We start from the raw sequence: 25,173 nt of genomic DNA on the forward strand, positions 1-25,173 counted from the left end.
TTATTAATTTTTTGCAAGACAATTTGTGCATTCTAAGTGCATTTAAAGCATGTAACGCAGCGGTACTTTTATCACTCAGTGGAAAAAAGTTTACGAAGGCAGATGCTGTGAACCCTCAGCGTTCAGCTGAATCTACCGTGAGTAAGTATACCATTCATGCGTTCTTAATTTGAGTTTCTAGTCGGTGGTTGTATCGCAGGCCGTTATTTCAAATCAGGCATTTTGTGAAATGTCTGAGCAAATAGTCAAATTTCGAAGACTTGCCGAGTTTAGCAGGGTTTTTAACAAGATGCCCGAATTTTTCGGCACTATTTTATCTTTAAAAATGTCAATATTTTTTAATTTGACTTCTTAAAATTGGCCACATCATTTTTGCTCATCAAAATTTGAAGTAATCTTCATCCTATGAACAATTTAGCATTTTTGAGGTATGTGTGCACTCAAAGATAAACATTACGGTGAATATCGCATGAAATAATCGAGGATTTCACAAAATATTTTTAATTACCTGTTTTTGTTAATTTTCAACCCTTGAACCAAGTAAAATCTCAGTATTTTCATCTAACATTGAATAATTATTTACTATTTGCTTAGGCATCTGGCTTAATGCCCAGTGTGTATTACGCGACTAATGCAATACGTAGGGCGCGATATAAATATTTTGTAGGCTGTATTAAATTATTCTGCAACGATTTAAGCATGTTATTATTTATCCTAGTAAAATTCCTCTCTCCCGAGAAAGTCTATTAAAATAGTATCGAAATGTGTAATGCAAAAGTTTTACCTAAAATTGGAACGTCAACTCCAGCTACTAGGCAGCTGGTGCATATTGTCAGGAGGAAAGCAGCTCCGAAGATACACATTTTCTTGTAGAGATCTCGAATGTGCATGAGAATCATATTTCACTTCGTAGCTTATCCCCCCCCCCCCCCAACAAAAAAATAAAATAAAAATAAATAAATAAAACATACACGCTGTGGGAATGAGATTAAGGACTAAGTGCGGAGTTAATTATTCTACTATAATAGTTTATTTCGCTGTGTAAGAGTGGATCTCACTTTGCGGAAAGAATGAAGTTCACTTCGCACTCTTATTACTCCCGTTTTTTTTTTTTGGGGGGGGGGGGGGACAAAGTTAGCTTTGGAGTTTTAAGTTTCTGTGAAGAGGCTCTTCAATATAGAAAAGAAGTTCTCGTGTGATGCTGTTGTCATTAGCAGTGTAGCAATTGAAATAAACATTATTAAAACTAAACTTTAAGTATAACTTAAAATTTAAGTTTGTGTATCCTGTTAAATTTAGCGTTTTTCTCCCTGTTTAGGTGGCACTGGGAGCCTCTTGCATAGCTATGATTCCCAGGCTACGAATAAAATGTCAAGGCGGGGATAAATCGAATTTTCAGCAAAATTGATCCATTTTCATTTTTTTAAATCAAGGCCTTCTAAAACTTAGCCCCCTCTGCTAATTCAAATAATGCCATTGAGTAAAATGCGCGAAATTTACTCCGAATCTTACCACAAGATTTTTAGAACTGGCTATAGATGAAATTGGACAAACGTCATATGAATCTGGAAAGCATGAATTAACACTTTGCCCATTGATCAGCACATGCATTTCTGTTAATATAAATGGTCCTGTTCCGACGTGACTCTTCCTGTCTAGGCTGTTCAACCTGGTTTGGTTGCTGATTGACATGTTCCTGTCTAGGCTGTTCAACCTGGTTTGGTTGCGGATTGACATGTTTTTTTTAAAATATTTCCTCTGACGGCCCCGTTTGTCCTCCAGTTTTTGACCCATCAGTTAACTGGCCCGCGCTGTTTTGATTTACATAGTTTTAAATTACAACGCCTGCTCTACATGAGATTTTACCGGATCCAGAACTATACGTTCACAATTTTTATTTCCACAAATGGCATGTCCAATCATGTCCAATTAATAGTATCCATAAAAAATTTGGCCAGAAATTGTAATCTCCTCTTCTTTTCTATTCATTATATTACCTCCACTAATCGTAAGTCCAACTTAGAGAGATAGCGCTGAATGAGAGATTAGCTGTTGTCACACGAGCAGTGGACTGTCACAGTATGTCACTACTGGCTGGCTGACCTTAATCATCATCGTCATCATCAGCAACAATTTCTGCCGTTCCGATTTTCTTCAGACGTTAATAAGCGATACCACGAAGGTACTCATCCATATTGTCGTACGTAAAAAGTAGATGTATAGTCCGTAAACCATTTTACCATTTGCTTTTTTAGTCTACATTGAGTTGCGACGACATTAAATTGGATAAGCGTTGCGTGCTTGCGATATATAAATTGATCTTCCATTTAAATCTGTGGAAAAGAATCGATAACAGGGTGTTCGCAAAGAATGCCTTCGTAATCGATTCTTTACCCCAGCTTCAAATGGGGAAATTCCGATAATCGATCATTCAAGCTTCGCCAATAAACCATCTGTATTCGAGGCGTTGCAATTCCCGTATTGCTCGACTTAATTTTACCCAGATTTCCTAGTGTAATATTACTACAGGATTCCCTTATCTCAAAGGTCCAATATGTGTTTTTGTCCTTTATCAATTCGTTTCTGATATAAATACCCTTTTGAAAGTATCAAATCTCTACCTCTATTAGATTTAATGAATTCCGCCATATCTGAAGGAGGATGGATAACTAAGGATTTTTTTAGTACAAATTTGAAACGCGATCGGAAGACAAAATAAATAAAAATTTTGAATGAGATTTTTGGATATGAAAATAATATCATGCTCTCAACTAAATAGAACCACGGTTACGTGTTGGAATTTTCCATTTCATGCTTTATTCCTAATTACATTAATATTGCAGGTTCAATGAGTGACTTGTAAAATCTCATGCAACAGGGTCGCCACAGTCAGGGAATATCAGAAAAAGCTAGGGAATTTTAAAAAATCAGGGAAAACCTGCAAATGTCAAGGAAAATGATAATAATGTCAGGGAAAAATTATCAAGCCATCTATGTTTACTTTCTAGAATGAGTTTGACGTTTCGAACTAAAAATTTTTTCTTAAAACTATATTTTAAAATATGTCTTTACAACCATCTGGCATGTCTCTCATTGTCGGGGAATTTTACCAACATGTTTCAAGGAAATCAGGAAAATTTTTTTTATAAATTTTGTGTATGTAGAGCAAAACAGCGTAGGCCATTTATCGTGTAGGGTAAAAACTGTAGAACAAGTGACATGGGATCCTCCCTCGGATTCAAATTGTATAATATTTAACCGTCTTTCCCACGTTCAAATGAAACGACCTGATCGGCTCAACGAAATTACGGATTATTTCTCTTTTTCAGCACTGCGAGCAAAAAGAACTAAACATTGAAATTATCTCATTAATTTATTTCCTAACACCTGAACTAAAAGGATGGCGTATATTTTCAACATCATCTTTTGTCTCGCTGTTATCATCGCCAATTCCGGAGCGGATCAAACGTTCAGAGAACTTGACTGGTGGGAAAATACACTGATCTATCAAATTTACCCAAGATCTTTTCAAGATTCAAACGGAGATGGCTATGGCGATTTGAATGGTAAGATAAACCACCTTTGGACCAGTTCCGTTTTTTTTTTACAAATTTTTCGAATAGCCAAGTAAAAAAAACAGTCTTGCACCCTCTTTAGAAGTAAAGAAAAAAGGAGTCCATACTCCAAGTTCTTTGGAAAGTTGATATCGACCATGAGTTTCTCTCATACACGATTATTGCGCCGTAAGAACTTCAAAGTTTAATTTAGCAAAACGGATAAGTTTCTAATTATACAACGTAGAAATGGTGAACTTACCAATTTTTTTTCTTCCCCCGCGTGCTAATCGTTTTTACCACACTTGACCGAGCGATATACGAAAATTTTTCGAGGTAGAGATATACTGGGAATTTGCACATTCTATCTGTAGATGGCGTTTATCTGCCTTTCAACCAGACGCCTCGACGAAAAAAAAATCTGCTTCTTCCAGAAAAATATAAAAGTTTACCATTAATTATTTAGGGTCTTTTTTCTTAAATCTTAGCCGTCGGGCTTTCTTCGCACGATAGTCTGAACCTTATGAAGAGGCAGAAAATTGAAATTGAGCGGTTCTTTGTGTGGCTCTGAACTACTTATCTACGTGAATTTTTTCAACGTCCTAAAGAGGCTGGAGAATACATGCTTGAAGGCACATAATCAAGGGGAATAGTTTTTTCAAAAGAAACTGTATGCTTTTTACTGGAAAAAATATTCCGGGGCTGAAAGTGTTAAATTTTTCATAGCAAGCCTCTTGATTGGTCGGATGCGCGATACTATGTCTACAGTCCGAGTGAATTTATAACCCCAAACCTCACAATTCAACCAAGATGTAATTACAAACAGTAAATGGCACCCGAGAAGAGAGAGACTTACCTCAGCCTCTCATCCTCTTAAAACATAATGCCCTGAGTCAACAGTGTTCATATCAAGGATGCACTTTACCTGGCATTGAAAAGTCAAGTGGACAAACATTATCTAACTCGTTTTTGCATGCAATGAGTGCAATTTAAGAATTGAGCCTCAACACTCATCTCATCGAGCGCTTATTAACCTACATGTAGATAATAAGTGCACTCGTCTGAAACTCCTTCAGTTATTCTTCATGAATTTTTGGAGAGATTTTACCTAGATCCGCCTAACTTATGGTTTCTGGGACCCGAAATATCCGTTACTCGTTAGGGAATAAAACATTTTAGAGAAAAATCAGGGAAGCCGTTCCTGAAACCGGGCATCTCTTCTTTTACCGCTTATAGAGACCGTTTCCTTCTCTTTGCGGAAAATGTGTGTATGTATTGTTACATGTAACAGTTTATGTTATTACACCTCTATTAATGACCTCTTAAATCACTTATTTGAGTCTCCCAACCTTTACACTAATAGAGGAGCTTTCATTTACCAAGATCGTATAAGGGGAGCCAGACACTTGAAAATTGGGGGAAAAAAAAAAAAAAAAAAAAAAAAAAAAAAAAAAAAAAAAAATTATTTTCTGGCTAATCTTAATCTCCAACTCCTTACGTTTAATTTCAGACCAAGTTTTACTTGATCTGATGAGTAGTTTTGAAGTTACGCGCGTTTTAAAGAAGGAAGGTTTGCAGTTTTTGAAGTCAAAATTACACTAAAACTCAGGTTGCTCGACCCTCCCTCGCTATGTTCTCTCCTGTTTTAATTCCTCATTTCCCAAAAACTAAATTTTTCAGCACTTATGTACCTTTTTTTCAGGATCTACTGAACCGATTTTCAAAAACTTTGTTTTGTTCTAATCCTTGCACTCTCTTGCACATTTTAACACGAGCTTTTTCAAAATTTTGAGCTGGATTTTTTTTAAATTTGATTTCAAATGTCCCAATTCTATGATTTCTAAAAAAAAATTTCAAAAATTCACCAAAATTTCAAATTTTTAAATTTTAAAAAAAGCCCGTGTTATACAATGTTCAGGAGGGTTCAAAGTTCAAAACAAAAAAAGAGAAGTAATTTTTGTTCAGTAGATCCTGAGAAAAAGGTATAAACGTTAACATTGGGAAGATAGGTCGTCTGGCTCCCCATTAACGTCAGCAACGCTTTTGAAGTTCAAAATTTTAATAAGGCAGTTGGCGTGGACCAATTGGCGACGGCACCTACTACAAATGCATTGGCTGTTTTCACACCTGGCAAATGGTGGGCGTAACGGGTGGTCTAGAATCGTGCATCTGTTATTTTTTAATAACCCAGTCAGAATAGTCTGCATCGGCGGTTTCTTGTTATTCTGCTGTTCAGACACTTTGATCACATAAAGGAAATGTAAGGGGCTGAAATTCAATGAGAAAATAATTTTTAAAAAATTATCTGAGAACTGGGTGAAAGATAAAAAAAATTCGATATTCTTATCTGCAATTCCGGAGAATTTATAAAGTTTTTTCCCCAGAAAATCTCGAAAAAATGAGAGAATACTTCGGTTTCTCAACAGGGAATGAGGCTTCAGAAAATCAGGGTAAAATCAGGGAATGAGCTTTTGGCCCAGAATCCCAGAACCCATGTTAAATTTTAAATTCGTCGAATCATTACTCTCTACGAATAGAAAGTACGTACATCTTAATGACAACGAGACCGACAACACGGAACTGAATTTTGCAATTAGGAACTATATTTTCTAGCTCAACCCTAAAACAACGCATATACCACTAGTTTTCCTATAGACATGAGTGGTTTTAGGAATAAGCCGGAAATAGCTCCTAATTGCCAATTGTAGTTTGATTCGTATAACGGTATAAAATTCTATCTCGTGAAGAAGTATACCGAACCATCATCGGTTAAAAAAAAAAACCAAATTTATGGTTTCGCATATCGACGGCGTAAGTCGGCAATCACATAGCTCGTTTGCGGTCTGCGTCTGAAAATCTCCGCCTCTACGTTATTCTTTTAAAGGAGAACAAATTGACATCATTCTTTGAAGTTTTTGCAGAATTTTTTTCGCACAGAGAAGAAAAATCACGCAGTCTTTAAGAATTGCCGTGGAGTAGTTTTCCGTTTAAAAAATAAAGTATGATAGGAAGTCTACGACGTCGCAAACCGAGTTATATGATTGCCGACTTGTATGGACCGTTAAGCAACACCTTCAAATACTCTTATCAATTCAATGACCTTGAGCTGGAACAAGCGGAAAAATTAGCCGAGAATTTCAAAACGCCTTCATTTTCAAGACTATGCAATTTTGACCACTCAAACGTTGATATATTTGTATCACGTAATTATATTTTGTTCGTATTGCTGTTAAGCGATGTTTTGCTTCAGTATCTTATGAGGAGCAATTGTAAATCGTAGCTCAATTAGAGAGCATATATTTAGAATCCACTTCAGATGATAAAAGAAAACTTTACCGTTTGAGCGCTGTCAAGCACCAGAGAACGACTAAATAAATACCGAAGAAAGTGATAGTCACATACTTTCATCTTGTCAGAAATATTGCTGTAGCGCTTGAAATGTTGTGTATATAATTAAAGATTATTTTGTTTCTTAATATTCAAGTTGATATTGACAACTGGATTGCATTTTGCAATAAGGAACCAGAAGCATTGCAATGATGCTAAAAGATTGTGCAACTTCACCCTTCGCAATAAAGATACTGAAATCTTGAAAAAATATGAAACTTACATGGGAATTTTTGTCTTAAATTTACAGTTTTTAGCGAGCAAAATAGAAACTGTTAATGGATAATCAGGGTTTCCTTCCAAGGGAAAAAAAGTTGCACATCTTTGCATCATTGCAATGCTCCTGGTTCCTTTTTGCAAAATGCAATCCAACTGTGGAAACGTTCTGATTGACAAGTGCTGTTGTCTCTGATTAGCTGGGTCCACTTGTTGTGATTACGTAAATGCCAGCTCCTTGCCAGTCAGTGATAAAAAAATTCCAAGCTTTGTTTGCAGAGACTCTTGTATTATTAACATAATAGTGTTAAGTGCATATGTATCTTCTGTTTGTTAAATGTTCTAAAGATGGGAGAACTCCCGAACCATGTAAGCATGTATATGTAAATTGTTTATCATCATTATAAATCCAGTTTATTGGCTAAATAAGTTTGAAATTGTTACAAAAATCTTTATGACGGGTATGTCACCACTTTCAAATGTGCCCGTAGTCCAGGATTCGGACTGACTCCAAATATTGCAAGATTTTTTTCTCATCTTGGAGAGCACTTCCAATCCCATGATACCGCAAGAAAGACGTAATATTTTCATTGATTGATTTTGTTTGATTTTTGTATCGTTTTTCTCCACGACAGGAATCACCGAGAGGCTAGACTATGTCAAAGAAATAGGCGTGGAGACGGTTTGGATCCAACCTATTTACAAATCTCCGATGACTGATCTAGGGTATGACGTTGCCGACTACAGAGCCATCGATCCGCTTTTTGGAAATATGGACGACTTTAAGAAACTACTCAAAGGAATACACGATAGAGGTACAGCACAAGTTTTTTGTCATGACCTGCTTTCTTCAGGGTTGCCACAGTCAGGGAAAACCGGGAAATGTCAGGGAATTTTAAAAAGTCAGGGAAAATGACAAAAATGTCAGAGAAAATCTTCGAAACTGCAGGGGTTCCAAAAAAGACCACTCTTAGAGCGAAAGAAGTGAAAATATGTTAAAGGTTTTTTTTTTTTTTTTTTTTTTTTTTTTAATGAAAATATTACTTCATTTTAAAAACATTTACATTTTTAAAACGTGACAAGTATTTGTAAAATCTTTTCCAAGCGATGTCATTTATATGAATCTCAATGTGCCGTAGTTGTAATGAAAAAGCTATACTAAAATGAATAGAAGAGGAGGAAAACCAGAAGCTTGCAATCTTTGATTTTAGCCCATTTGTGGAACGATATTTTCGAGTCAAATACGTCCAATTTTGAGCATTTGGTTGCGCGTACATCACGCTGCAGCACAGTAGAAGCACAATATGTAAAAGAAAAAATTAAAGTGCTATGGAATCATTAAATTTGACACGAAACCACCTTAATACATATTTACGAAACACACATTTTTTTTCCTTTGATACATATTTTTCTCCCATCAATTTAAATGAGAATAATCCATGCAGAGGGTACGAAAATTTCAAAATCAAGAGTTTAAAAACGCTGACTCAGCGAGTTTAAATATTTAGCCTAACGCGGATTGGCGTGCTGCCAGCGAGAAAAGCGCACTGGCGCCTACAAAACCCAAGAGGATACTTCACGCATTGCGCAATGCTTGAAGTATCCCTTTAGGTTTGTAGGCGCCAGTGCGCTTTTCGCGCTGGCAGCACGCCACGCCGTGCCACGTCGCCTCAAGCAACTATTTCACAACAGAGGTGTTGCACAGTATCATACGAAATTTAAGGCACTCCATCTTATGAAGAATGACAGGCATTCAAATGTCAGGGTGCATTTAATGTCACCCTCATTTACTCTCTAGAATTGGTTTAAGGTTTCGAACAAAAAATTTTGCCTGAAAACAATTTTCAATTATGCCCTCTTAACCATCCGTCACATCTTCAATTGCCAAGGAATTTCGCCAAAATGTGACAGGGAAATCAGGGAAATGTCAGAGAATTTTATTTTCTAAATTCTGTGGCAACCCTGTTTCTTATATCTGACCCCTGAGACTTCAATAGTTCTTATACGTGCGGAGGAGCGGAGATATATGACATCAAAAACCGTCAACTATTTCTCTAATACAACCCCTGGAACTTCCATAGTTTTCATACGTGCGGAGGAGTGCAGATTATGATACAAAAATTGCTAACCATGACTTTCACCCAAGTAGCATTTTTCAACGGAAAAATCGCGGTATATTGAAACTAAATTGCGAAGTTTTTTACGATTTTTTGGCGATAAAATCGCTAGGATCATCAACGTCTGAGCGATTATCCTCAATCCTTGTCGCAATTTCATCTCTGTGAAATTTCGTTCGTCGAAATCGGAATCTTATCTCATTTTATTACAATTTTTTGTGGATAATATTGCGATTTTATTGAAAATTTACGCAAAAAAATCGGCGCTTATCGCAATTTTTTTATCTGATAATATTGCAATAAATCAAATCACAAATTATCGCTATCATTGCTACCTGGGTAGCTTATCGACCCCAGTTTAAATTTCATTGAAAACGGATGGAGAATTATTTAAGTCTGCAGCTATGACCATAAGTCTCGCTTTTGTGGAATTCAAATCCTGGAGGTTAATTAAGCATTAGGGTTTAGAATCTTGATTTTTTGTTGAATTCAGGAATGAAATTAATCCTGGATTTCGTGCCAAACCATACAAGCGACCTAAGCGAATGGTTCAAGCTCTCAGTACAACGCGTCGAACCGTACACTGACTTTTACGTCTGGAGAGACGCAAAGAAAATTAACGATACGCACTCAACTTATCCGAACAATTGGGTAAGTCTCTAATCAGACGCCGCATTTCTATTCTTGCTTCTGTATCTGTTCCTAGGAGGTTTTTAATTGTCTGACTACCCGTATGATATGCTCCGGATTCTTTTAATTATCCTTGTCTATATATCCATTGAACGACCAATTTTAATAGTTAAATATTGATAGAAACATCATGAGAGCATTCCGCTATACTGTAAAGGGAAAATTGTAAGCGACTCATATGTGGTTGTGTTTTGGACACATACATTTTCAAGTTAGAAATTGGCAGAAGAGGGCGGTACTGTACTCAAAAGCATTGTGTTTTTATTTATTTACTTTAATATCAGAATAGCAGACACAAAAAAGGAGAATTAAATAGTTTTTAAGTATATTATTACGAGAGCAGATAGGTTATATAACATTTTTCAAAGGTGTATACCCAGCTGTCGCGTTGCCATGTAAGGTCTAAAAATCTGCACACTGTTTCCATTGGCTCTCTGGAGCAAGAATGTCACTGAAGGCTGTTTTGCCTAAAATTACGTCATTTTCTGCGCATTGCGGCTTTCTCGTGTCTCGTTCTCATTCAATGAAGGTGAATCAGCTATTTTAGCTATTTCAGTGATTTCATCTACGAGGGTCATCCAAAAAGTAAGTTCACCCCTTTCATATCTCCGAAACTAAAAGGGATAAATCAAATCGGTAAAAAATGACTTCTTACTTATATCCTCAGCTCTCCATAGGTACCAAGATTTTTAAATTTGGACCACTCGTTGCCGAGATATTCGATTTTTACGTGAACAACTCCCGGCCAGTTCCGTCCACTAAACGACGCGCTGATATGAGATGCACCGCGCGCTGTCGCGTCGCTTTTGTCTTCTGGAACTCTCAAGGAGTACTTCTCGTCCATTATTTGGAGAAAGGGTGTACAATCAATGCACCACGGTATTGTGGAATATTGAATTCGTTGCGATTGGCAATAAGAAACAAGCGACCGGGTCTCTTGTCTCGTGGTCCCCTATTCCTTCACGATAATGCCAGACCTCACACGGCGAAAGAGACCCAAAATTTGTTGGACAAATTTGCGTGGGAGGTGTCACCTCATCCTACATACTCTCCAGCCTTTGCCCCGAGTGACTATCATATTTTTCCGCAACTCAAGAAGCACCTAGGTGGCCAGCGCTTCGAGAACGATCAGTGATGGAAGCAGTCAATGGCTGGTTCAAGAGTCAACCAAAAGTGTTCTTTGAGAACGGCATTAAGAAGCTTCAGAAACGCTATGAAAAATGCATCTATAGGAACGGAAATTACGTCGAAAAATAAGGTAAGATTGTTTTAAAGCCAATCTTAGAATATTTGAGTTGGTTATTCCTACGTAGATGTGTGGGGAACACAGTCAATTCAGGTAGCGTGATGGGAATCGCAGCGCATCGTTTGGTGGACGGAACTGGCCGGGAGTTGTTCACGTAAAAATCGAATATCTCGGCAACCAGTGGTCCAAATTTAAAAATCTTGGTACCTATGGAGAGCTGAAGATATAAGTAAGAAGTCCTTTTTTACCGATTTGATTTATCCCTTTTAGTTTCGGAGATATGAAAGGGGTGAACTTACTTTTTGGATGACCCTCGTATAAGAGAGATTTGACGAATTTTGAATGAGATTGCTAACTTTTTTTTTCTCGAAAATTTGACACTTACTTCTCTCATCACTATCATGGCAAGTGTGTGCTTAATGATGCTGTCTGAAAATCATAATTTTTTTTGACGTGTAAAATTTACGCTATAAAATTTCAGCGCAGTGTTTTCGGCGGTTCGGCCTGGAAATGGAATGAACAAAGGAAGCAGTACTACTTACATCAATTTACCGAAGGCCAAGTCGAGTTAGATTTCCGCAATCCTCGAGTCAGGACAGAAATCGAAGTACGTTCTATTCGTTACCATAATTGACTCCAAGTCTTGACATGTTCATACCTTCGAAAGAACGCCCACAAGTCGATTTGAAAAACCGTTATTTGACACAAATCGGTGATAAGTTTGATAATATTTGTCTCAGTTTCTTTTATCAACAAATGGATAAGCCAGGAAAAATAGACCCTGTTATGAAATCTTCATTTTTCCGCCGTTAACATGCAGATTTTACATTAATCTTAAGTCTAAAGTAGTACCTACTATGACAGTTAGAGAATTCAGTGCTAAGCTGGAGTAAACTACAAAGAAATCATGAGAACAGGTTCCTACACAGAGTTCCAATGAGGTAATTGAGCTGTGGCTATGAGACGTTCAGCAATCGTGAACTCCCTGAAGCTAATGCTTTACAATGGTTACAGGGAATCCAGTTGTTTTTCCTATTTCGCGTTGAAGTCTTTTCAGCCCGTACGTATCGTGTCATAGGCCGCAAACAAGGCACGAATATAAGCATTCCGATACTTGTCGCCTGTTCCAAATTGCACGTAGAATACAATTTCCGCCACAAAATTTACTGATTTTAACTCTTAACTAAGATCTTGACATTTTTATTCAGCGCTGATTACGAAACGAATTCCCGACTCTTAGGAAACAATAGTCTGCAGTTGACAATGAAAACGATTTTGCGACTTATTACAGAATGTGCTGAAATTCTGGCTGGATTTGGGCGTGGACGGTTTCAGAGTCGATGCTCTCGGCTACGTTTACGAGGAAGAGCACTTCCTGGACGAGCCATTCGTCAGGGAGGCGAGAGGAGACGAAACTGATTACGTGACTCTTGATCACATTTACACCATCAGTCAACCGGAAAATTCAGGTCTCGTCAAATCGTGGCGAGCTATGCTAGATGATTACTCCAAAAAAGATGGCCAAACACGGTAGGTCGAGATATCTAAGATAAGTGTAACTATACGTCCATTAAACCGAGAATTATCAGAGAGTATCACCAGGCCAGGGAAAATTCAGGAAATGTTATGAAAAAGACTAAATTTACAAAATTATCTAACCTGAAATTTGCATAATCATCAGCGCGTTCTACGCAATTAAACTAATATACAGTCTGTCTCGGAGTTGGATTTTCCGACTTACACTCTGCAAAGTGAGAATACGCCGATCAGTTCGCCTTCAATTTTCAATATAGGCAACACCAGCTTTCATGTGTTCAAATAGTATGATATCATCGTGAAATGGCATGAACTAATGGCTGATTTTACCTAACGGGTTGTTGCATCTCCATGATGATGATACAATGAGATTGAAGAAAACTCTAATTGTGTTGAATAATGAACTGAACCTCCCCGGAAAAAAGTGATGTTGTCATGGAGATGGATTACTTACAGTATTTTCCAGTTTTTAATTACTTCAATATTTACCATCGTCGCCAAGTCATTTCATCATGAAAGTGTCTCTTTGATGATGTCCCAAATGTTGATTTTTTTTTTCATCTGATAGTTACTATTGAGTAAATTGGGTTACAGGTTACTTTGCATTGAGGACTACGGTTGGCCTATTCTTCTTAGAAGTCATCTAGGGAATGAAACTATTCCTGGTGCCCAAATCTCCTTTTACGTCCGGCTGGCTTGGATGGATTTCGAGGCAAACGCTCCAGAGTTGGACATTTGGATCCATAATATGACAGACGTTTTTCCAGCTCCTAATTACAATTGGGTGGTTAGTAGAGGATAAATCAAATCAATATAATTTGCGGAAATGCACATAAATTAGCAACCCCAAAAATTCGTGTTTTCCTGAAGCGTCGCACCTGAGATGAAGTTTCAAGCAAACCAGTGGCGAGGTGTGAATGTTCGATTATCGATTAATCCTTATTCGATTGAAGTTATAGTAAAGAATTGAGTATCAAGGTGTCCGATACCCTGTTTGTTGATCATTTCCAAAGGTTTAAATATCAAATTAATCGGTATATCGCAAAGGATGCCAGACCACTGAAGCAAACCTTCCACAACCCCACGCAAAAAAGTGATGTTACACATTGTACGAGATTAATTTTGATCCATCCACGTCAAGATTAACCAAACTGTCTCGATTTTTAATTAACTTTTATTTCTCGCACAACTTGATTACATTTTGCAATAAGGAACCCTCATGTCTGGCTCCCCCATGAAAGCACATATCTGAATAGGGAAACCGATGACTTTTATGATATTTCTGAAATGGGCCAGAAATAGTGGTTCCTTATTGAAAAATGTAATCAAAGTAATCAAACGGAAAGAAGTAATATTTAGTCAGTTTGAAACCACCGACCTGCCTTCAGACAAAGTTGTTCCCAAGAAATCATGAAATTTTTTGTCGCTCCTCTGACAACAGAATGTAACACAGCAAAATTTCCCTCATCACGAATTGGATTTTTGTAAGGAAGCTGTTTTGAGTATTCACTTGAAAATATTCACACATTTATCTTTGAATCACAAGCAAAAATCAACCAAATTTTTCGTAAAAATCACATACTCTACTCCTTGTAAAAATTGAATCGTTTGGTTCAACAAGGAAGGCAGAAGGGTCAGGGATGTGGTACGAAACCCTGAAATTGTGGTACGACCCCAAGTTTTTGGGTGATATGAACATTTCCAATTAATTGTGGTAGTCTCGCTACTCAACTGGGGGTAGTATCGCAATATTTCGGTTAGTAACCTAATTTATTAATTTAAAGTTCGGACTTAACTCCTACCTCTTTTTCCGTGAATTTGCATGGTGCTGTGGAATATAATTCCGTTCCGTCGCTAGGGGAAGAACTATTCGTGTCAGATTAGACTTGTGTTGCACTAACCTTTCAGCAGTGCTTTGACAATAACATATTTAGATTTTGTTGAACATTTTCTGAATTGATGTGTGTATTTCAGTCAGATAACCACGACAACAACAGAGCCAGCTCCAGATACCATCAAGTTACATTCCGTCATTAAGGGAAGAACTACTTGTGTTAGGCTCGACTTGTGTTGCACTACACTTTCAGCAGTGCTTTAACAATGGTATATTAAGATTTTGTTGAAATATTTTCTGAATGGATTTGTGTGTGTTATTCAGTTAGATAACCACGACAACAACAGAGTCAGCTCGAGATACCAACCGGAGAGCGTGGACGCGTGGAACATGTTGGCCTTGCTTTTGCCGGGAGTGGCGAGTATATATTACGGGAGTGAGCTCGGCATGCAGGATATCAAGCCGAGGAAGGAGCAACGCCAGGACCCCGGGAACCAGGGCAACGGCAGGACCGGGACCCGGGATGGTCCAAGGGGCCCCATGATGTGGGACGATACTAGGAATGCCGGTAATTTTCATTCATTTTGGAATCAAATCAAATACTGAGCTTTTATACAATTTTCACTACAATGATAGTGGTGTGAAACGTCATAAAAAATTTATTTAAATTAACTTGTGAATAACTGGGAAGAAAAACAAATAGATCCAACATTCATTCCTAGGATAAGGGTAACCTAGATGAAAACCTCATCAAATCTTTCACTTGCTACCAGCTAATTGGAGCCCCAATTCAGCTCTGAATTTCAAAAAGGTCGGAGTTGGTAGTAGCTTCGTGAGCGAATCTGCTGGCTGATCACCTGTGGACAAATGATGAAGTAGGTACAATAGTATTTTCTCTAACTTGCTCTCGGGAAAAGTGATATTTGACATCGATGTGCTTCGATCTTTTGTGACTAGATAAATTGTTAGCAATGTTGATACAACCGTTATTTTCCTTATAGATAGTAATTGGCCGTTGTATTGCCAAATTTACGCTACACAGTAATGTCTTCAGCCAGAGAGCCTCCCTAACCCCTTCGAATACGGCCATGTATTCTGCCTCTGTATACGAGGCAGCGACGGAGTTTAGTTTTCTTGTATTCCAACCAAACCTGAAGAAAGTTTCCTGTTAATCAGCAAATTAAAAACATTCGGTCTAGCCCCTGTTACCGATTTCAGGAAATTCAGGCGATTTTTGAGAAGAGTGATATTCAAACATGTACACACCTCATTTTCCATTGTATCGCATTATTTTCAACGTTTTACAGGATTCACAACGGCGAAGAAACCTTGGCTACCGGTGAATCCTAACTACTGGGAGACTAACGTGGAGGCTCAAAGACGGGATCACGGAAGTCATCTCAACATTTACAAACGCCTCGTAGCATTGAGGAGAACGCACGTTATTCGATATGGAGATCTGAACACTTACGTCCCTAAAGACTGGGTCTACATGTTCACGAGGTTAGATCCTAATTCATCATCAACTATTCACTCTGATCCTTAATTACTGCGCCTCTCGCGTAATCTCTAAGTATTGTCATGCCTGAAAGGTTTGAATAGCTTTGAAAGTGTTGGATCTACAGCTCTAAAATCGCATCCTTTGAAAATGTGAACTGAGTCCTGTTTTGTGCTTCTTAGCATCACTCAATTGTATTTGGCAACACGTACCATTTTAGTTGGGCTGAAAATTTTCTTCGCCATGACTGCGACGGCTTTAAGCTAAAAGAGCAGTTCAAAAGTACCTTTAGTGTAATTCTTCAAATTACATTCGATGGTTCGTGCAGCGTTCGGTGAAATAATTACATTTATGGAATTCCTACGGGAACTGATGACGAATCAAAGATATTTCTTTCTTGTGCAAAGGGCGGTTGCCAGTCTGTTTCAGGGAGAGAATGAAAATTGTCCTCCGAATTACATTCCAGATTGAGTGGGTTGACAATTTTTGGGATTAAATGAGTACCCTCGTGCTTTTCAATAGAAAATGGTGCAAAATTCTCGCCTGTCGTGGCAGCAAGGTTCGGCGGAGTGGCGTGCTGGCAGCGCGTGAGGTTCACTGGCGCCTACAAACCTAAGTGGATACTTCACGCATTGCACAATGCTTGAAGTATCCACTTTGGTTTGTAGGCGCCAATGCGCATTTCGCACTGGCCGCCCACCTGCCGTGCGGCGGCACCTGGAGCAACTATTTCACAACAGAGGTGTTGCACAGTATTATATGTATACGAAATTGAACGTATTAAGAATGACAGGCATCCTTTACAAGTATACAGATCATTCCTCGCAAAATAAATCAACCAGAACCAGGCACCAGAACTTCGGGCGGGCCTCCGCCTCTGGCCCTCCGATAGAATCTCACGTGTTTTTCATAATTTTAGGTCAATCGATACCGAAAAAATAGCAGTCCTAATGAACATTGGATCAGAAACTGAGGAAGTTTGTGCCAAATACTCAGCAAACCATTTACCGGAAATAATGTATGTTCACACGAGCAGCATCAACTCCGGTCTAGGAATCGGGTATGTTATCAAACTTAATGTTCACATATCATGTATTTTTGAGATCTCTGTTTGTTGGCGCGTATACGTAGTATACCGCCCTTGCGATCGTTTCGACCCCCCACTCGATACAATAACCGAGTCCCTTAGTTCCTTGCCGAAAAGTGACTACCGCGAACTTCTGAGATTTTCCAAAGCGTGTAAAAAGTTTATTTATCCGTCAATAATTATGATTTAAAGTTGTTTCTCATTTTGGGGGTCTCTAGTTTATGTGTAATGAATACCAAGAGTCTGCGTTACTTGGTTTTTTTTTGAAAAAACCTTAGAATGCGACGCGCTGATTTAAAATATGCATATATAAGCAGAAGCAAGCGAACTGATTCGAGGATGGCTGATCAGGTCGGCACTCGTTGAATGAGAATTTCACTTCTTCGTTTTGTTTAAAACGTTGCTTTGACGGATCTCCACAACTTAGTTATGATTTTCAAAATTTGGTACTCCTTGCTCTGATAGCCGGGGCCAGCAGGATAGTGGCAAGTGCAATCTGTGATGAGCCTCGAGACTCATTAGACCATGTGCTAACCGTGGCCCATACAGAAATTCACTCCCCTATCAGGCCAAAACAGTGCTCAGGCAGGCACAAAACCCAGGTAGTGTCCCGGTCCTGGCTCGGTTCGCCGCGTCGCTTCCCAGCTGAAGAACAAAAGGCGACCCTCGCGGTCCTCGTCACAGTCAGACCTAATTACTTTCACTCGATTTCCCATTTCACCGTCACGCTGGGATCCATCAAATTTTCGAAAGAATTGTTTCGCGAGTACTTAACAATTTTTTCCTTACTCTCCGTTCAAAGACGAATTGAAAGAGGTCTCATTCATAAAAATCGGCCGAATAGAAGAGAAGTTACAGTATTCGAAATCCGAAGAAATCAACGAAACTTCTCCAAACAAAAAATAAAATGAAGGGGAAAAAAGAAATGTATAAATTACAATTAAATATAATTGACCTCAGAATTTGGCAAGCAATTCAACTATATAACGAAGAAAAAATTGGGAGAAATTACAAAAAATTCGCCTCTTGCAAGGGGCTTCCTTGTAAGAATTTTGATCTGAAGGCAAGGATTGAATGCCAGCGCAATACACCATACAATACATGGTGTGCCTGAACGAAAATTTTTTTTTTTGTGTCAAAATCGAAAATTCCTTATATTTTTTAACTACAGTGTCTCTTGAGTCGTTTAAGCCAAAAAAAAATTCCGTCAAGATTCTGGAAAGTAAAGGCGCTTTAAAAGTATTCTGGGGCTATGTATCCTAATTGTGTCCACACATGGTTTCTGTTCAGCATATCCATGTGTAAGTATTTTTACACGTAGAATCTAATTTTCACGTCAGGGAGTCGACACATCTCGATTTTTTCGATTTTATACGGAAAATTGATGGTTTTTCGGGATTGAAATTATTATTGTTTCATGAAAATAAATAAATGTACCCAAAATGACTATAGCATATTGATTTTTATATATTTGCACCCCCCACGAAATTGGTTGGTAAATTCAACGAGTGAGTGCATCGACCTAGTATATCAAGTTTCTGCAATTTTTACGGCAAATCGGTAGATTTTCAGGATGTAGATTGCTTACTTTCAATTCATGAATGAATAAAGCATGGACATGGTTGAACTTCTTTGCATGGAAATACGTTTAAAATAACAAAATCAAGACATATTTAATGCAATTACATTTATATCGAGTCAATTTCTTTTCAATAATATATCGGGATTTATAATAGGTACCGGTGATTTGGATATTTTAGCCCCAAAAATACCTTTAAATCGACTGTATCTTTCAGGAGTTCGACAGAACTTTTCCTTTCTTCGCTTAAATTATTCCGTAGCACTTTTCTTCAAGAATCTGATAAGATATTGCTGGGGGCAGATCAAAACAAGTAGTTCCAACGCCCAAGCGTTGAAGGGCGCTTCTTTGACAAAGCATATTACTACCAACTTATGTACCCGAAGGCTGACGAAGCTGGAATTAGAAGTGGGATTCTTTAACAGCAAAACCCTTCATAACTACAGATCGACCGCGAAAATCTGAAACTTACCACAAGCACTTTGTGACGAATATTAGTTGGTGGGAAATGGTAACATAAAGGATCCACTGTAAATCAGACGACGGGAAAGAGCGGCGGAACCTCTAAAGCTGGTGCGTCAACGCGATCTAGCGGACAGCGGCGTCGCGACGCCGCGAGGTAGGGCGCGCAGGTCGCGGGGGAGCGGGGCCGCGTGAAGAGGAGTTCAGCCAGGGGGTGGGGAAGCGCGGGTCGCGGGGAAGAGAGGGACCGGCCGGCCGGCGGTGACATCGGCCATGGATGAAAATATAGGCAGCGCTAATGTCTCCGCTAACTGGAGTTGGGGGTTCTTATTCATTCTCATGGTCCATGACATAACCTTAAACCTTCCGCTCAATGCCGCAAACAGCTGACGTGTCGATGCTGCGCCAATAAAATGAACCAATCACAAAGTAGCACAGTAATACGTCACTAAAATGAAGAGATCACGTGACTGTTCGTAATATTTTCAAATCGATCTGAAAGTACTGCCTCGGATATAAGTATTTAAAGCATAAGGAGGCCCTAAAATACTTTAACCAGGTAATACGTTCGTGCGAGATTGTTATGCTTAAAAGCAAAACATTTCACGAAAACTTTTACGAATACCAGATGCAGAAAAAAATCAAATTTTCCCGGGTGTACCAGAATGGCGTCATTACCCATAAGGCAAAAGGGCATGTAGTATAGTACATGTTACATCGGGGGAGTCGAACGGTTGGAAAGGGCGCATCTGGTACCCAGAAGCGCCCAAAACTTAAACTCGTTCGAATGGCTTTCTACATTCACAATACACGGTCTCGTCAAAGTGCGTCGTCGAAGAGTTGGATCGTATGAATTCTCTTGTTGTGCTACTTGCCTATTTTGAAATCTCTGTAAATGAAAACTAAAGGGGTTGATATGTGTGAGTTAATGACGCGCCTTATCAACACATTGTGTTGGAGTTCACTGCTTGTTTTTGTTTTTTTTTCACCACTTCAACTACCACACAAGTGGTAATCCTGCGCTGCCACTTAGAGCCCTACCCCCTCCGTCCCTACTTTGTACCAGCTCGAGGCAACCGTTGTTTGAGACCGTCAAACTCGGGTCGCCTGGCCGGAAATCGAACCAGGGACCTCCTCATTACAGAGCCCCAGCGCTACAAACATTACACCTCAGGAGACCGACAAAACCAACTGACTGTAAATGAACCAACGACAACAATTTCTTTCATACTTGACTCAAAAACTTTTATCGTGTCCAGCGATCGCCTTTGACAGGAAACAATTGGGTATTGGATTTTGTTTTGAACTTTCAGTATTCCTCCAAAAAGATCCGTGTACGTAGCAATGAAGTTTTCGCATCCCTACTCCAACATCATGATCTCAGCTTTTTGAAGTGGTCTCCTAAAACTTCAATGACAATTTTAGAGGCCACACGTATAAGTGATTTCTCAATTTCATTACTTGATATTCTACAGCAAAGATTGTAACTAATTGTTCTCCTCAGTAATATCCTCCGTTTTACTCTCAATCTTTCCTCGTATTTAGTGCATGGCGTAAACATGGTTGCGTTTAAATTTCCCGCCAATAAGCAGAAACATTTTTTTCATAAATCAAGAATGATGTCGTTTAATTTGTCGCCTCTACCACGGAAAAACATAACTACATTTCTATGTTGCCAAATTTCTTCTAATAAATCGCAACTCTAGCCGAGGAATCTTGGACATTTCTAACTGAAAATATCATTGATTTTTCATTTGATCTCGTCCGAAAGTCAGAAAAATGTTTGACAAAAATCGCACAGGTGCATTTTTGTAAAAAGAAAATTGAATTTTTTGGTCAAATTAACAACATTGGAATGTAGTTATATTCCTTCGTCCAGGAAATGACGAATTTTGGCTACGTTTTTTGCTGGGCCTAAGCATTTTTGTCGGATCTGCCTCATTTTAAATTCTCCTTTTATTATTCGTTTTTATGATCAAACGCAATATCAGAAAAAACAACCCAATCCGTATGCTGTATAGGTATTAATGGCTTATAAGTCATTGTGTTAATTGTATATGTATATTGAGTAAATTATTTTTATTTTTCAGAGATAAAGTGAAAACATTTGACTCGGACGAGAGTAAATGCATCAGAATGAGGCCTTTCTCTGGTCTGGTTCTCAGCTCTATCGCACAATCACACAATTTTGCCTCCCGATCATCATACTCCATAATTATCCTCCTTCTAGTGACCTGCTTCAAAATACTCATATGAATATAACAATGTTCTCCGAATAATGTTTTGAAACTGTGTTCCTTAAAATTGTGACGGAGTTACGCTAGAGTAAGATGGAATAATAAAAAGAAATGTGATAATTTTACCTCAGATTTAATTACTTAATCCTGCAATATTTTGCACGAACACCCTAAAAATTCCAAGGGTTAACTTCTTAGGAGCAACTGAAAGTTTGAAAGCAAAAAACGGAGTTTTCGAGAAAAATGTTCAAGTTTGGACGTATTAACATAACTAAACGTTTACGACCTCTTGCATATCTATCGTACTATCTTCAAGTTTTCTCATGATTTACAACGGAGGTACATGATATCACTTAGTACGTACGAATGTTGTAAGTACATTATATAGGTTCAATAGGCAGGGCCGGATTTACCTACTTGCCGCCCATGGGCCGCCTGTATTTTACCGTTCCCTTCTGATTCGTTTTGAAATTTCAATAAAAACCATCAAGTGAACGTGCCGGAGGGAGAGGGATGCATAAGACGCGTTTACTCGTGTTGGACATATTTTTTGCGGAAGCCCTGTCAACACTACTAGCAAAAATTCACGGAACTTGGCGCGAAAGTTAAGTTCTGTAAACCTACCTTCGTGTAGAAAAGGCCTTCTATTTAAAAGAAATGATCGAAAACATTATGAAAGAACAAACATGAATCTGGTTGAATAATTTTAACTTCCACCGCCGCCGCGCCGCGCCGCGTTGATCGCACCATGTTTGGCGCAATGCATGAAGTATTCCTTCAGTCTTGTAAGCGCTATGCGTTTCACGCTGATTGCAGTGACCGCACCGTATTTGACGCAATGCGTGAGGTATTCATGCAGTCTTGTAGGCGCTAATATGTGTTACATGCCGACCGCCGCGCCGAGGGCTTCTCCTTTTCATCTCAAGTCCTCGTCATCATTGATCCAGCTGCGCCGCGCCGTTCCAGGCCAAATTCCGTGTTTGGTTTCTCTTATACATGTAACTCCACTAATTAAAGGTCACCGTAAAACGACAAAATTAAAGATTTTGTCGCCTTTTCTCGTTGGTAATTTTTATTATACCTATATTTTAAAAAAATTGCAAAATTTGCCGCCATGAGCCGCGGCCCATGTGGCCACCTTTTAAATCCGGCCCTGGCAATAGGTATAGTTCAAGGTGTACAAGATAAGTTTCATGGTAACTCTCTGCTTTTTTAATCTAACTCTTGGAATTTAAACCATATTCATGTACGGGGAAACAAAACTTTAGGATATTAGATCATTAGATAAAGCCAGCGTAACATGATGTAAAATAAGTTTATTAATTAAAAAGTACATAATTGAGTGGATCGCCCACGCTCTAAACTCGACTAAATAAAAAACCTATCGCGGACTTTTATTCGAATTTCCAAAGTATTTTGGAATGAGTTTTCCTTGTTATTGCTTCATATCAGTGCACCGTTCTCGCTCATAAAACTAGGTCACGAACTCTGAATCAAGATTTCAATTTCAAAATCATCGAAATCTTAGTCTGAATAATGAATTCCCTCACTTTCCTGCGATTTGCACTGTCAAGATTTAATGATATCCACTAATAGTCATTTCCCCACCGGGGCTTATTTCCCTGATCCACTCTCATACTGCAATCCTAAAAACAATTTACAAGCTGAAATGTAAAAGCCAATTCTGAAAATTTGAACGCATAATCGTTCTTGGAAAACAAATGGATGCTGTTAATTCATCTATTATTTCCAAACGTTAAGCTATCTTCAATTTCCATTCTTTTGATGAGGAACTGAGCTAGTGCAATAATACCGTAAGAAACAATGCAATTGACTTACAGAAACACACATAGTTTTATGACAGAAACTGAAATGATAAAATACCACACATAATGTGAAATGAAAGATATCTCGACCTAAAATTGATGACAAGGTAGAAAATGTACGGAACAAAGTCAATGCTAATGCCGCTTAAGCCTATACAATAATATATACTAGAAAGATGCTCAAAAATTGCATTTGTATGGTAACGGCGACGCAACAAATGCAATTGCAGGCTTGAAAAACCTGAAAAAATTAATCCAATTTTGGATACAAGCAGCTTTTTTTTCAATAGCGATATCATTGGAATTTTCATCGGAACATTAATTTCCTTCGCTCCCCTCTGATTCAAGTTTTTATGCAGGCCACTGATAGTCTTTCCCCCCACTTGAGCCCTTTTCCCTCATCCATCCTTTCTTTAAAATCTTAAAAATAATTTACGAGCCCATATTTGAACATTTAAAACAGCAGTTGCCCTGAAAAAAGATGGGTGCGACTACAGACATATCACCAGAGCCTTTTCTTCTCATCAGTTCTCTCTGTGAAATCTTAAAAATAACTTATGAGCCCATATTTGAACATTTAAAACAGCGGTTGTTTCTGGAAAAAAGATGTATGCGATTACAGACAAAGTGAATACCAATTCAATTGGAACTATTTTTTTTTTTTCTGAAACAGGTACTTAAAGAATCGAAATGATATGAGACTATGACTCTCGCATTGTCCCCGCGATTGCGCTCTCTTCTTACGTTCGGTAATGAGAGCAATAGCGAATTTCTCGAACTCCACGGCAGGATTGGCCCGTTCGTAATCTGGCAGAGCCTCCTTACAACGACCATACCATGCCCACACGTTCGGATAGTTTTCGATTTTGAGCACTTCAACCACTTCGATTGTCGACACCGTCGCCGCCAGAGCAGCATCAGCTATAGTAATCGCGTCACCAGCAGCGTAGTCGCTACCCGCCAACATCTTGTCGAAAACCGCGAATGCCTTTTTGACATCGTCCAGCTTTCTTTGGGTTGGAATGGCACCTTCAAACATGTAATAATGTAATAATAAGAATCATCATCATCTGCCTTTATTCACTGAAAGAAAATTCTCGGCGTTTTTACCAATGTCCGTTGGTACCTTTTCAATCTCACTTTTTTTACCAATTATTGGTAATTTTACCAAGACAGACTGGTAACTTTACCTAAAAACCGGTATTTTTACTGTTTTTTTCAGGTAAGAATACCACTTTTATTGGTAATCAATTCCCAGTAACTTTGCCATTTTATCCCGGTAATTTTACCGCAGTCGATCAAAAATATTGGCATATTTACCAAGGTCCAGTAAAATTACCGAGTAAGTTCAACAATTTTACCGAGATTTCTCGGTAAAATTCTATAAATGGTAATTTTACCGAGAAAAAACTGGGATCAAGTAGAACCCTGAATTCTTGGTAATTTCACCCTTTTCTTAGTAAATAGACCAAGATTTTTTCAGTGAATTTATTTAATTATTTACAATAATTTTAAACTTTCATTTCCAGGCTACCCGATAGTAGAGATCTACTGTCCGGGGGAGGTTATAAGTTACACTGCTTAACTTTAACAAGGTCGCATTTACCATATTATTCTTGTTAAAAAACGGCACAACCAGAGAGTATGGTAACTCTCATCAAAATTATCGTGAAAGTAACAATAATTTTCCTTATTGTGACAATTTTGGTGGAAGTTACCATACTGTCTGATTTTGCCGTTCTTAACCAGAGTATGGTAAATGCTACTCAACTTTTTTCCGTGTCTATGTCACAGGCAAATAGTGAAATGAAGCATTTAGTCCAATGCCTAGGCAGGTAGTCAAATTTTGACGGTCCACAAAATATTGTGAATTCATGGCAAAGAGCTCACGATTTTTCACTCTT

The 25,173-nt window shown here is 38.4% G+C and overlaps 2 protein-coding genes across 4 annotated transcripts in view; one reads left to right on the plus strand and one right to left on the minus strand.

Annotated features, from left to right (window-relative positions):
• Positions 1-21,568, plus strand: LOC109032711 (maltase A3). Of its 2 annotated transcripts, none has more exons than XM_019044976.2 (11): positions 1-141; positions 3,330-3,566; positions 7,793-7,972; positions 9,768-9,925; positions 11,692-11,817; positions 12,502-12,740; positions 13,341-13,533; positions 14,905-15,148; positions 15,888-16,083; positions 16,998-17,138; positions 21,297-21,568. In XM_019044976.2, the coding sequence occupies exons 2-11, from the start codon at positions 3,401-3,403 to the stop codon at positions 21,460-21,462; spliced, it is 1,809 nt and encodes a 602-aa protein (XP_018900521.2). In that variant the 5' UTR covers positions 1-141; positions 3,330-3,400; the 3' UTR covers positions 21,463-21,568. The 2 variants fall into 2 exon arrangements, with proteins under 2 accessions (XP_018900521.2, XP_072158194.1); XM_072302093.1 differs by lacking the exon at positions 1-141 and adding an exon at positions 2,044-2,182.
• Positions 18,096-25,173, minus strand: part of LOC109032656 (glutathione S-transferase 1-1-like) — a 13,349-nt gene continuing 6,271 nt past the window's right edge. The window contains exons 2-3 of one of the 2 annotated variants that reach the window (XM_072302095.1): positions 24,014-24,298; positions 18,096-19,606 (exon numbers count right to left, since the gene is read on the minus strand). In XM_072302095.1, coding sequence (XP_072158196.1) covers positions 19,410-19,606; positions 24,014-24,298 — 482 coding nt within the window. In that variant the 3' untranslated portion in view covers positions 18,096-19,409. Of the gene's footprint in view, positions 19,607-22,743; positions 24,299-25,173 lie in introns of those variants that run through there. The other variant, XM_072302094.1, reaches the window with a different exon arrangement.

The sequence above is a fragment of the Bemisia tabaci genome, chromosome 7, assembly GCF_918797505.1.
Source record: "Bemisia tabaci chromosome 7, PGI_BMITA_v3".
NCBI lineage: Eukaryota > Metazoa > Arthropoda > Insecta > Hemiptera > Aleyrodidae > Bemisia > Bemisia tabaci.

What these genes read in the sequence shown, in the direction of transcription:
- LOC109032711 (XM_019044976.2), top strand. Translation starts at nt 3,401, where the DNA reads ATGGCGTATATTTTCAACATCATCTTTTGTCTCGCTGTTATCATCGCC. An exon ending in GAGTCAGGACAGAAATCGAA is followed by an intron (nt 11,818 to 12,501) that starts GTACGTTCTATT and finishes GACTTATTACAG; the next exon opens with AATGTGCTGAAATTCTGGCT. An exon ending in AAAAAAGATGGCCAAACACG is followed by an intron (nt 12,741 to 13,340) that starts GTAGGTCGAGAT and finishes ATTGGGTTACAG; the next exon opens with GTTACTTTGCATTGAGGACT.